Source organism: Chiloscyllium plagiosum, chromosome 24 (genome assembly GCF_004010195.1).
Source record: "Chiloscyllium plagiosum isolate BGI_BamShark_2017 chromosome 24, ASM401019v2, whole genome shotgun sequence".
NCBI lineage: Eukaryota > Metazoa > Chordata > Chondrichthyes > Orectolobiformes > Hemiscylliidae > Chiloscyllium > Chiloscyllium plagiosum.
In genome coordinates this window covers 34,527,393-34,541,097 of record NC_057733.1, presented here as the reverse complement: position 1 = coordinate 34,541,097, position 13,705 = coordinate 34,527,393, and the positions used below count along the sequence as shown (strand labels likewise).

General features: G+C 39.9%; 1 protein-coding gene across 2 annotated transcripts in view; it reads left to right on the top strand.

The window, feature by feature from the left end:
* The first annotated feature begins 5,918 nt into the window (after positions 1-5,918).
* Positions 5,919-13,705, top strand: part of slc38a10 (solute carrier family 38 member 10) — a 130,752-nt gene continuing 122,965 nt past the window's right edge. Inside the window, exons 1-3 of one of the 2 annotated variants that reach the window (XM_043714766.1) lie at positions 7,204-7,290; positions 10,567-10,813; positions 11,404-11,521. In XM_043714766.1, coding sequence (XP_043570701.1) covers positions 10,688-10,813; positions 11,404-11,521 — 244 coding nt within the window. In that variant the 5' untranslated portion in view covers positions 7,204-7,290; positions 10,567-10,687. Of the gene's footprint in view, positions 7,291-10,566; positions 10,814-11,403; positions 11,522-13,705 lie in introns of both variants that reach the window. The other variant, XM_043714767.1, reaches the window with a different exon arrangement.

Sequence of the window (13,705 nt, the reverse complement as noted above, 5' to 3'; positions counted from 1 at the left end):
TCAGCTGGGTGAGGTTTTCACTGTTATGTGGCATCACACGATGGCTCTTATGGTTGGATCTTTGGTATGGACTGGCTTTTGAACATATACTTACATGTACACTAAATTACATTCATTAACCTATGTACACAATACTGTCAATATTACTTCCAAAAGAAACACTGATTTGGACTGACAAATCAATTAAGATGATTAGTCTTTTAAATGTTTCAATATCAGATTGTTATAGTTCACAAAACAGTAATAGATGGCTTAGCATTTACTTTAATAGCCCACGGACTGCTTAAATCCACCGTGAAAATTCTGGCCTTTTTATCTTCCAAACATTAAAAAAAAGGGTCATTGGCAACAATACAACAGGTGATGTCGGCATTTTGTTTCTGCCTGGGAGAGCTGTGGTAGGCAATGTTGGCCTTGGGGATGGATATGCATCACGGAAGACTGTGGCAATGTTTTTGGAATTAAAAAAATGATGAGCTTAGGAAAGGTGGCAGTTGTGTCGATGAGGTAACAAATACTTTGAGGACAAAACTGCAAGTGTCTTTTATGTTACTGTTCATTCTATAATACTTTGTGTATCCTCAGTCTCGAGTGATACACATGACACGGATCTAAAGGGGTAAGTGACAATTAGGACACTCTGACAGCAGTGGCGGCCAAAAGACAAAACTAACATACTTACATCTTTTAATAATAATTATATTTTTAGGAAATTTATATATTAAATTATTATGGGAAACACAATGCTCTAGGACAAGAGCAACTCATCCTATTGATTATTGGCAACAAATGTTGCTATTATGAAAATACTGTCTATAATCTTTAATGACATGAATATTTTAGATTCTAATTGTGGTGTTTTGAATGACAAATCCCTGTTACTGCAACTATTTCTGACACCACCATATAAAAGATGCAAGATATATAGTGGCCTGCCACATGCTATGACAAGTAGCTTTTTTGAAAAGACTGACTGGCTAACTTGTGTGACACAGTCACGGCTTGGTTATAATTAGCCTCATGAGCGGAGATACTTATTGTGTCATGTGCTTGGCTGCAATACATTCTACTTATAATTATTGTGTAGCTTCCCTGGAAAAAGGTAATCAGTTTATATATAGTATAAATAGTTTATGTATATGTATTCTAGAAAATTGAGAAAAGTTAATGAGTGAGGGCACCGTGCCACGGTGTTAATACACTTCTTGAGTTTATAACCATTCCTAAATGTCCTGGGCTTTTCAGAAATTATTACTTCAATCACAGAAAGGCATACCTTTGTAACCGGATTGTAGTTTAAAAAACAAAACTACGCCATTTCATTTATTTTTGTGACAACTGGGCTTACTTAGGAATTAAATACTTCGCATCAACATTGATTAATCTTTTTTATAATCTTATCATCTCTACAAAAAGCTTAAACAAATATAAAAATAACTAAAATACCTGATACAGAAATTTCTAAACAATGTTTTTATGAATTTCCTTTAGAAAGGAACCATTGCAGTCTGCTTTGTTGAAAGAACACTGAAATTGACTTTGAGGAAAGTAGACAGTTACCTCTTAAACAATTGGACAGGGTATATAATGGACAGCTGATCTGCACTTATTTTGCACTCTCAACTACAGTTGAAACTGATGTACAATATTTTTGTTTTGAACAAAAGATCTAATTTCCTTGGCTGACATAACATGTACAGCAAGAATGGTAACAGTGCTAAACTACAGTGTATCAATGGAAGATCAGTCAAACCATGCCTTGTGAGAAGACAGTCATGACACAATAAAATGGACGTTATTAGTGAAAGTAACAGTCTTCTGGAGTAAATATGATTAAGCCTTAGCCTAGAAATTAGACACTACGTCTTATTGTGCCTGAGACATTTGCAAATGCTAACCTTACTCTGATCATATTGAGACCTCTCCAGTTGTACGTGGGATCTGTCACCAGCTGCTGCATAAGAGCTGGAATGTTGCACACATCACCAAGAATGTTGTTTCTTGTGGTACCAGTCTAGCAAGTTTCACAACTTTATTCTGTGAGTGCCTTAATTTGTCAATGTTGCTCTATCTCTGGCTGATGTCATCTTGCCCATTGGGAGAGGCTTGCCGGTACAATCTAGATTGCATGATCCTATACTAAAGATTCCATCCAGCTTGACTCTCATGATTGGTACGATTGGAAAATGAGTCTTAATGAGTTTGCGTGGCTCCCACTGATATAGGATCGTCAACTTTCCAGGATTAGCCTGGCATATCCAGGAATTAGCAAATAATTTCCAGGTTATTGCTGAGTGCAAAGAGAAACAAATCATTCACATAAAAAGATTCAAAATGGAAGGCAATGATCAAGAACCTTCCAATCTGATAAAAATTTCGTGTTTACTTCTTGAGTGGCCTTGGAAGATAGTAAACCACGAGAAGGAATATGTTGAGTGTCAAGTTATGGAAGTGTGAGGGTCAAGCTGTTGGAGACAGCATGTCACCTGATGAATATGTTCAACCAGAGTTGGCAACCTTTCATTGACAAGGTTCCTCCAGCAGAAGAAAATGCTACAAGATTTGCCGTTCACTGGAATATGAATTGCAACCATTTATCAAATGCATTTCAATTTCATCCTCCTCCTGAATAATAATCTTGTGATGACCACCATTTGGGAACTTCTGGTCGGATTACCTGACTGTTACCTGATTCAGTTAGTACAATAATGTTAAACTCAGTGCCAAATAATTTTACCTCATGCTGAAGCAGCAAAACAGACAATGGTCACACATTCAGTTCATGCTATGGAGTAACTGAAAAAGTAACAAGGGTTTCTTTTAAACAATTTGAACAATTACAAATAAAAAAAGCATCTGCAAAAGTTGACATAGAAGCTGCTGAAAGGACCGATAAATATTCCAAATCAAAGCAAAAGGCAGTGGATGCTGAAAATCTGAAACTCAGAAAATGCTGGAGTAACTCAGCAGGTCACAGAATCACAGAAGTGTCACAGCACAAATAGAGGCCATTTGGCTCATTGTGCCTGCACCCTTGTGCCAACCTCCTGCTTTTACCCCATACCCTTGCACGCTATTTCTATTCAAATTATCATCCAATGCCCTCTTGAATGCCTCAACCGAACCTGCCTCATTTCCAAATAATGTATTCCATACCCTAATTACTTAGTCATAGAGATGTACAGCATGGAAACAGACCCTTTGGTCCAACTCGTTCATGCCAACCCGATATCCCAACCTAATCCAGTCCCACTTCCCAGCACCCGGCCCATATCCCTCCAAACCCTTCCTATTCATATACCTATCCGAATGCCTTTTAAATGTTGCAATTGTTCCAGCCTCCACTACTTCCTCTGGCAGCGCATTCCACACATGTACCACCCTCTGTGTGAAAAAGTTGCCCCGTAGGCCTCTTTTATATCTTTCCCCTCTCATCCTAAATCTATGCCATCTAGTTCTGGACTTCCCTGCTCCAGGGAAAAGACTTTGTCTATTTATCTTATCCATGCCCCTCATGATTTTATAAAATTCTATAAAGTCATCCCTCAACCTCCGACGCTCCAGGAGAAACAGCCCCAGTTTATTCAACCTCTCCCTATAGCTCAAATGCTCCAACCCTGGCAACATCCTTGTAAATCTTTTCTGAACCCTTTCATGTTTCGCAACATCATTCCAATAGGAAGGAGACCCGAATTGCACGCAATATTCCAAAAGTCTCTTTCTTCAGCAACACTCACCAGGACCTTACCATTAAGTGCATATGTCCTGCTAAGATTTGCTTGCGCAAAATGCAGCACCTTGCAATTATCTAAATTAAACTCCATCTGCCACTTCTTAGCCCATTGGCCCATCTGATCAAGATCCCATTGTAATCTAAGGTAACTTTCTTTGCTGTCCACTACACCTCCAATTTTGGTGTCATCTGCAAACTTACTAACTATACCACTTATGCTCACATCCAAATCAATTATATAAATGACCAAAAGTAGTGGACTCAGCACTGATCCTTGTGGCATTCCACTGGTCACAGGCCTCCAGTCTGAAAACAAATGTCTTCTACCTTCTGTCTTCTACCTTCGAGCCAGTCTGTATCCAAATAGCTAGTTATGCCTGTATTCCATGAGATTTAACCTTGTTAACCAGTCTCCCATGCGGAACCTTGTCAAACGTCTTACTGAAGTCCATAAAAATCACATCTACTGCCATGCCCTCATCAATCCTCTTTGTTACTTCTTCAAAAAAATTCAACCAAGTTCATGAGACATGATTTTCCACATACAAAGCCATGTTGACTATCCCTAATCAGTCCTTCCCTTTTCTAATACACGTTCATCCCATCCCTCAAGATTCCCTCCAACAACTTGCCCACCACTGACGTCAGGCTGACTGGTCTATAGTTCCATGGCTTGTCCTTACCACCCTTCTTAAATAGTGGCACCACGTTAGCCAACCTCCAGTCTTCCGGCACCTCACCTGTGACTATCGATGATACAAATATCTCAGCAAGGGGCCCAGCAATCACTTCCCTAGCTTCCCACAGATTGTTGTATAAGCAGGTTTCTCTCATATCACCCTTGTTTCTTTTACATGTCAATTTAAATCTAAGCCTTCTTGTTCTTGTTTCGTTTATGAGGGGAAATATCTCCCTATTTATTCAGTCCAGCCTGCTCACAAATCTCCTCTTCGATTTATTTTCTCCGATAGACAGTTCCAACTGCTCCTATTGTCATAATGCACTGCCTGCATCTGTGGAGTCAGAAACAGTCTTGAGTGTGTTATCACCCTTCTTCAGTATTTCCTTGATGTCTAATGTTGATCTTGCTTTTGTGCACTACCTGTGCAGCTGTAACCTTGTCTGCCTCAATCTGTCTAAACACCCTATGAACTATATGTCCTTGTACATTATGATCTGCCTGTACTGCTCACAAAACTGAAGTTTTCACTGTATTTAGGCACATGTGACAATAATAAATCAAATATTGTCAATTATCCTGCACAGACACATATCTAGGAGCAAGTGGGACTTGATTCTAAGCAAAAGTGAGGACTGCAGATGCTGGAAACCAGAGTTTAGATCAGAGTGGTTCTGGAAAGGCACAGCAGGTCAGGCAGCATCCAAGGAGGAGGAACAGGTCAGAGAGGAGGATGGGGGAAGGTAGCAAAGAGTACAATAGGTGAATGGGGTGGGGATGGAGGTGATAGGTCAGACGGGAGGGTGGATCGGATAGGTGGGAAGGGATATTGGCAGGTAGGATAGGTCATGAGGACAGTGCTGATCTGGACTTGATTCTAAGACTATTGCAGGAGAAAGTGAGGTCTGCAGATGCTGGAGATCAAAGTTGAAACTTTATTGCTGGAACAGCACAGCAGGTCAGGCAGCATCCAGGGAACAGGAGATTCGACGTTTCGGGCACAGGCCCTTCTTCAGGAGCAGACTGTCGGAACACAACAGCCTTCAATAAAACAGATAGTCTTTATTTCTGAGAGGGGGTGGTGATGGTGTATCATCAGCTACAGATATACAGACATATTAATACAGATGATGAAAATCTGAAACAAATTCCAAAGAAGATTCTCACTTGAAACCAACAAAGAAATTGCTAGAATAAACCAGCAGGTCTGGTAGCACCAGTAAAGAGAAAACATGCTCCGATTGACCCTTCGTCACTGGGACTCGAAATGATAACGCTGTTCTCTCTCCAGCAATTTTCTGACTGTTTCTTTCAGATTTCCAGCATTCTTTAGTGTTATTTTTATGCAAGAATCAGATCAGATTCGAAAAATGCCAGATCTGCTGTGATTCTCCAGCAATTTTTGTTTGTTTCAAATCTCCAGCAAATCTTTTGGTATTTTTTAAAAAATCACACCTAACTGGAAACTTTAAGCGTCTCCTTCCTGCTGGGGTTTCTCTCTGCTGCGTCGGTTAGCAACCACAATCAAATCCGGCTCCCGCCTCAGAGACTGACAACTGTCGTGAGACCTCCTCGCCTGAGGGGCGGCGCTGCGCTCGGAGGACCCCAAGCGGGAGGCGATCCGTTGGTCGGCGGTACACTTGTCGTTAAGCCGGAAACTTCCTGGAGACGGGCCGGTGAAAGGAGTGTGTGTGTGTGTGTTTGTGGGGGGAGGGGAGGACAGAGAGTTGACAGCAGCCCCACGGGGAGGGAGAGAGGAAGTAAAGAAAAAGAACAGCAAGTTATTGTTGCAGGAAGTGGGTGCTCAGCCTGTGGCATCCTTCACCTCGCGACGGCAAGAAGTTGGCGATCAGGCGGCGGACTGTTACTTTTAATTTAGGGGTTGGCTGTGGTGGTGATGGTCAGGGGAGGGTCTAGTTTGAGAGCTGGCGGCCGGTAGGCCGGACACGGTGGACAGGGAGTGAGAGCTACCCCCTCCCCGAGGAGTCGCCGCTCCCCAGCAAACCCTCCTTCGCTAAAGTTTTTGCTCGAAGACACGCCACGTCACGGTCCTGGTGCTTTCACCTCCATCTCCTGAGCTGCTCCACTTTCTCCCTCACTCTTCCAACACCCATTTGAATTTATTTTGAATACCCTTCCACGCCTCGTTTCACTTGCTGCATCTTTCACGCTTTTACCTGCAGGCAAACTTTGATTTGCAGTCTTTTCCCTTTGTTTTTCTTTGTCGATACACGCTGAATTTTCAGACCTGTTTTCTTTTGGGCGTTGTTTATCCTTGCATTTTATCTCTTCATAAGCTTTTGATTTTTAAACTAATATTTCTATTCTGTTATCCAGCTCTATCTGCCTTATTTCAGTCTAATTGACATGGTAAATTTCCTTTGCTATGTATAACTTATGTTCCAGGATCACTTAATCGATCCCGCCCCAGGAGTGTTTTGTTTGGTACAGTGCTATTGTTTACCTTATGCTCCAGCTATTTTCACCCTTTCAAGCTCTTGCAGAATTTTTAAAAGTTGCAACACCGTACAAACTAGCAGGGTCAGTTTTCTGTTCGCAAATGACAAGTTGGGGTTGAGAACATAATGTTCGATACTCGTCCGCTAATGAGGACAAGATTCAGTAGGCAGCTGTTTTCTGTTTGATGATGTGTATCTGTCCTTCATTAACTGTTAATTCGCAACGTCGAAGAGAGATGAGCCAAGAAGTCTAACGTGTTTTGTAACCACATTTTGAGATTCTGCGATATCTCCCCCCCCCCCCCCCCCAAAAAAAAACCTGATCAAACATGGCTACTTCAAACTGGGGCCTCATCATGAATGTGGTGAACAGTATCGTGGGAGTGAGTGTGCTCACCATGCCGTTCTGCTTCAAACAGGTGAGTGAAGATGTGCCAGGCTACAGGTGTCTCTAATGCAATGCTGTACTAAGTGTTGGAAGTCTTTTTACAAATATAACATCTTTACCTTCGTGTGGATGTTTTATTTTTAAACGAATGTGGTTTAACATATGTTTCAGTTTGACTCACTGGCATATTAGGTACCTTGAGTCACAAGGCCATGGTTTCATGTCCCACTCTGAGAATTAAACACATTTTTGAGATTAGAATATCAGTGCAATACTAAGCAAGTAAGCTCATTTTTGCAGAATATTACATTTAAAACTCCATATTCCTATTGTAGATTCTAAAAAATTTACTAAGGTGTGCTGAAATCTCTGGATCATCCATATCTGACTTGTAATCTTAAATAATTTTACTGTCACTTTAATTCACTTTTTGTAGAACTTTATTTTGCTTTGAACCAGGAGACTGTGCACTAAAACTCCACTCCACTCCAGAATTTGATGAAAGAAAAATCTCTGCAAACATTTCAATGTAACACTGAGGGAGTGTAACGTTGCAGGAGATGCTGTATGATCTAAATTGTGGGCAAATTCTGGCCTGTTTAAGTGATTCACTTGAATGTTAAAGATTTCATGGCACTAGTTATAAAATAACAGGAAGTTCTGTGGTGTTTGGATGATGGCAATGCTAAATTCACAGATTTTTGTCTCTTTGATTTTTGGGAGACTTGTATCCAAAAAACTGGTCCTGTATTCGCCTGCACAAAAGTGACTGTCCTTCGTAGGAATTCATTGTAAGAAAATGCTTTGGGCCACTTCTGATGGAGATGTAATGATGTTAGGGAAGTGTGATACAATTTCCTTCTATACCTCAATCATGAGGTTAGTTTATAGTTTTGCAAATGCTCCTTGGAATCTGTAATAAGATTGAAACTGTGGAGACTCAAAATGGCTTATCAAGAAAGGACTCTGAAGGTTCAGTGGTTATAAGTGACTGCTATCTTGCATTTTGACATCATCTGAATCCCTGAATTAGATTGGAACCTAGAAACTCCTCCTTGGTAAAATTGTTTATCATAAAACATCAAACTGAAGCTGTATTTATCTTGTGCAGCCTGTGTGGTTAAAAACTGTCAGTACTTGGGTACCTTCATATGTGATGTCTATAATCAGAAGACATGATTACACTCGGACTGATTTATCAAGAAATAATCCAAAGTTGTTAATTAGAGAACATTTGTGTGTAGTGCCTATAGTTTTGTGAATAATTCTCTGGAAATATGATCCAGGAGTTTCAATAACAACTGCTGTCACAGTTCATATGTACAGATCATATTACAGGCCACTATTGCTGCCATGATGTACATTCATAATGGATCCAGGGTTGTTGCCAGTAGGGTTATATCTTTCCTTATTGACAACTTTTTGTTTGTTACTTCTGGTATATCTGACATTATTGCTGCTGTCTTGCCACCTGGCTTCAGCTCATATGACAAAAAGGGGGCATTTTGCTCAGAAATAATAAATGTTCTCTTACATCCAGGAAATAATTGTTCTGTTGAAATTTATGGCAAACACTTTCTTTGTTTGTTTCAATAACAGCAATCTGGTGTTTTAGTATTCAAAGGAATTATGTATTGATTGTTCATCTCCTTTCCCAGCCTGCGTTTTGTCAGCACGTTTTAGCCTGACAAGCAGCATATTTCTTATATGATTTGTAGCAATTTCAAAGATATCTGGATGTAAGTAACTGGAAGGTTCATTTTCAGACATTTCACGATACGAGGTAACATCTTCAGTAAGCCTCCTGTGAAGTATTGGTGTTATGGTCTGCTTTCTACTTGTGTTTAGATTTCCTTGGGTTGGTGACATCATTTTCTGTTCTTCTCGGAGAGTGATAGATGGGATCCAAATTGATGTTTTTGTTGATAGTTTCAGTTGAAACGCCATGCTTCTAGGAATTCTCGTGCATGTCTCTGTTTGGCTTGTCCTAGGATGGTCAAAGTGGTGTCCTTCCTCTTTTGTATGTAAGGATGCCAATGATAGTGGGTCATGTCTTTTTATGGCTGGTTGATGTTCATGTATCCTGGTGGCTAGTTTTCTGCCTGTTTGTCCAATCTAGTGTTTGTTATAGTTCTTGCAAGGTGTTTTGTAAGTGACATCACCAACCCAAGGAAACCTAAACACAAATAGAAAGCTGACCATAACACTAGTGCTTTACCAGAGGCTCACTGATGATACTTCGTATGGTGACAAAACATCTGAAAATGAACCTTTCAGCTCAGCGAGCAAACTTAGATCCAGGACCTCAACCTGAGCTACAAATCGTCTCCAACCTCAAAGATTATAATTGTGGATAATTAGGAAAGTTATTAGTATACACAGGCGGTCTTGTTGTATTTAGCTAGGTAAAGTTACATTCAGTAATAGCTTGAAGCATCATCGTGATTTTCATGTTTTTACAATCCCAGCAGTAGAGGGACGGAGGGAGGTTTGGGTCATGGTCATTCCTCAATTACTTTTTATTCAGCCAATGTTTTGTCAAGACTCAGTGACAACTGCACATTATTTGCATTGAGTTTATATTTCCAAACGTCACATTGGAAGATGTCACCGTGGCTGTTCTATGCCAAGTTGATTTAAATCTGAACATCAGCCTCCTTGAACCTCATTCTTGGACTTTTACTTTTTTCCCTGAATTTACACAGACCTGAAAGTCAGAATGATTCTTGGTATTATCTGGATAGATAATGCACAGCATTTAGGGAATCAGCTGGAGAGTTACTTATTAGAGAATTCCTAACCTCTGATTTGCTCTTATACCTGCAAGGATTTACATGGTTGATTCAATTATAGTTTTGAACAATTGTCACCAAACTCCACCCAAAAAACCCAAAGATCATCCTGACTGTCTGACTGTCAGATTTGTGCAGACTCAGGTGAAATGATGGGGATGATGGTGCATTCCATAGAAGAATTACATAATTTACAAAAGCAAGAGTTTTAAAAAAAAAAAAAAAATTCTTTCTCTGTGCATGCTACTTTCTCATCAACCCAGGCCCAGAAGTGAAGTGCATTCTTGATGGACTAATGGTCCCAGCATAAACCTGCAAATTGGCTGTTCCTCATAATATATTGTTCGGGTATGAAATGGAGGAGTGCAGGAGCATGTCGAGAAGTCCTAAAATTGCTTGCCTTGATTCTCACCTGAGCAAATTGTCTTTATTATTCCAGAGCCAAAAAGATTGGATGGTGCAAGGTTCAAAAACAAGCAAATTAAAATATTGCTTCCACTTTGGTTTATTAATAGGTTTACTCAGACTGGAAGGACTATAACAACTCCTTGAGGATGCACAACCTCGCACATTGGAGTCCTTTGTATTGGTGCATCCCATGAATGCTAGTCCAGGGAAGAACAACAAAGATCATGAATGACCCCTCCTTTCACTTTAAAATTTGTTCCATCCTACCTTGAATCTCTAAAAACACATCCTTACCATAAGGTGGTGGAGCTTTGGCCAAAGTTGGCTTTGCCTTATTTATTCTTTTGTATTTTGGTAAGTAAGATTGTAGTAATGATCAGCTCAAGGGTAGGTCATTTAGTTTCTTCAACCTATCCAATCCAAAATGTCTCTAGTTTTTTGTTGTTTCCTTGTATGCTTAAACTGCTTTTACTGAAGGATCGCTGTTCTGCAAAGGTTAAGTTACTCTACCATTTTGACTGAAAGTTTGTTTGTAATCCTGAGTATGGAACTCTTAGCTGGACCTGGGCAGATTGCAAATGGGATAACTGCCCTTTGAGGTCTGTTATTTTTGGTAAATAGGGAATTACACAACTGTTCTAGAATTATATTAGAATTTTTTTTTAGGTTTTGATAAACTGAATTGAAAGTCATTTTCAATTCTCGTTTTAGTTAACAGTCTAACATTCCTATCAAATACTGTTTGCAGGCAATTTTTTGTCTGGTTCAGATTTCTGAATCCAGTCTACACCACAGGTAATTTCACCGGACTGAATTATTGATAGGTACTTTTAAAACTGCTAATGTACAACCTTTGGGATCAGTTCTTACTTGGTCCATACTCTTGTTGCTGCTTTCAAATTATCATGGATATCTTATCTCCTGATTTTTCTTTTACCTTGCAGTGTGGAATCGCATTTGGTGTTGTTCTACTTCTCTTCTGTTCCTGGATGACTCACCAGTCCTGCATGTTTTTGGTGAAGTCAGCAAACACCAGCAAGCGCAGGACATACCCAGGCCTTGGTAAGATATTTTGTGGGACTGCAATAATAGAGACGTGTTTCTAAATGTTGAAATTATCCTCTGCACCATTAGACTAAAATGCAGCAATTTCAAATACTGCCTCCTCTGTTATATGTTGACAAGTTCCTGTTTATTACCAATGTGCTGTCAACTGTCTATCTTACAGTTGAGAAATATTATAACTGAGCCCAGTTCTGTCTTGAACTGTTGCCCATTCACATGAACCTCCAGTATCACTGATGCTGAATCACACAGAAATCAACTCGTTCCAAGTTACTAACTGTCCAGGCGGTGGGATGTTGCAGTTGATTTCCATTTTACAATTCTGTTCTAATGTTGACTTATAGAACATTAAGAACTTGGGTAATCTAACAATTTAGGCTGTATTCTAATTTTTTAGTAACTTGTTAATTCAGTGGAAGTATTGAATTGCCTTTCACTTGATTTCAGTAGCTGGAAGATATATTTGTTCTGATTGGGTATTTGTTTGCGTATGATTGAAACTGTTTCACTATATGTAATCCATTGCACCCTCTTTAATGTTTCCTGCTTTAGGCGTTTGATATGCTTTCTTTTGTTGGTCAGAGTATTGATTACAGGAGTTGGGAGGTCATGTTGCAGCTGTACAGGACATTGGCCACTGTTGGAATATTGCATGCAATTCTGGTCTCCTTCCTATCAGAAAGATGTTGTGAAACTTGAAAGGGTTCAGAAAACATTTACAAGGATGTTGCCAAGGTTGAAGGATTTGAGCTATAGGGAGAGGCTTGGGCTGTTTTCCTTGGAGTGTCAGAGGTTGAGGGGTGACCTTATAGAGGTTTACAAAATCCTGAGGGGCATGGATAGGATAAATAGACAAAGTCTTTTCCCTGGGGTGGGAGAGTCCAGAGCTAGAGTGCATAGGTTTAGGGTGAGAGGGGAAAGATGTAAAAGAGACCTAAGGGGCAACGTTTTCATAGGGTGGTATATGTATGGAATGAGCTGCCAGAGAAAGTGGTGGAGGCTGATACAATTGCAACATTTAAAAGGCATTTGGATGGGTATATGAATAGGAAGGGTTTGGAGGGATATGGGCCAGGTGCTGGCAGGTGTGACTAGATTGGGTTGGGATGTCTGGTTGACATGGACTGGTTGGACCGAAGGGTCTGTTTCCATGCTGTCTATCTCTGACTCTATGACTCGTAAGTGGATTTACTCTGTGTTCGTATTGCTGATAAAATGAATGATCAATCTAGATACAATATCAGTTTGCATTTATGGAATGTAAGAAACTGCGGTGAAATAACACAGAATTTAAAAAGATGGTTTGATGATTTGTTTTTTGAAGAAGTTTTTTAAAAGATCGGTTTTAAAAAAAGTAGGTAGTATGGTTTTGGATGGATGACCACTGATCTGGGTGGACTGGAGAAGTTTTTTGAAGAGGAGATGGAGTTAGATTTGACAGCTATTTGGATGGGGTTTGGCAACAGTGGTTGTCTAAAGAGAGCCATTTTCATGATGATCACCATCAGTAAGGGAAGGCCAAGATTTATTGAAGGAATGGGTTGGGAAGTTGAATGAGGAAATTAGGCAAGGACTGAGGGAATATGGCTAAGTCACAGAGCAATTATTCTGGTAGGATTAAATTTAGCTGGTTATCCAAGAGAACCACAAGCAAGAATAAAATTCAGAATCCAAGATAATAAAGGTTAAAGTGAGTTTTTGTGGCAGATTGCAGTTAAGTGAGGATGATAAGACTAGGAAAAAGGAAGTGGGGAAAGCTCAGGAGATCGAGTAGATAAGCCACTGGCCCTAAAGGTTAGTGGGAGAGCATATGGATTAATTTTTGAATAAATCACAATGGTACTTGGGAAAACTTGTAAATAAGGACTTTACAGAAGGGGCAAGTGAAGAGGTGAAAGTGTAACATGTTCTACTCTGACCACTTTGATGTCTCGTACAGACTTTTCATCCAGCCTGTGTGTAAAATAACCCTGAATCCTGATTTCTATTTTTGACCTTATTTCCACCAGCAGCTTTATTTTTAAACATCAGTGTGTGCTCTTTAAGGATAGGTGATTCCATAGGTGCATATTATCACTAATAAATCTTTACCCATAGAGTTTTCTTGATGTTGTAATTTCCTTTCTGCTGGCCACTTTAATTTTTTTCTTGCTGCACTCTGCTGAGAATTTAACAATTTAA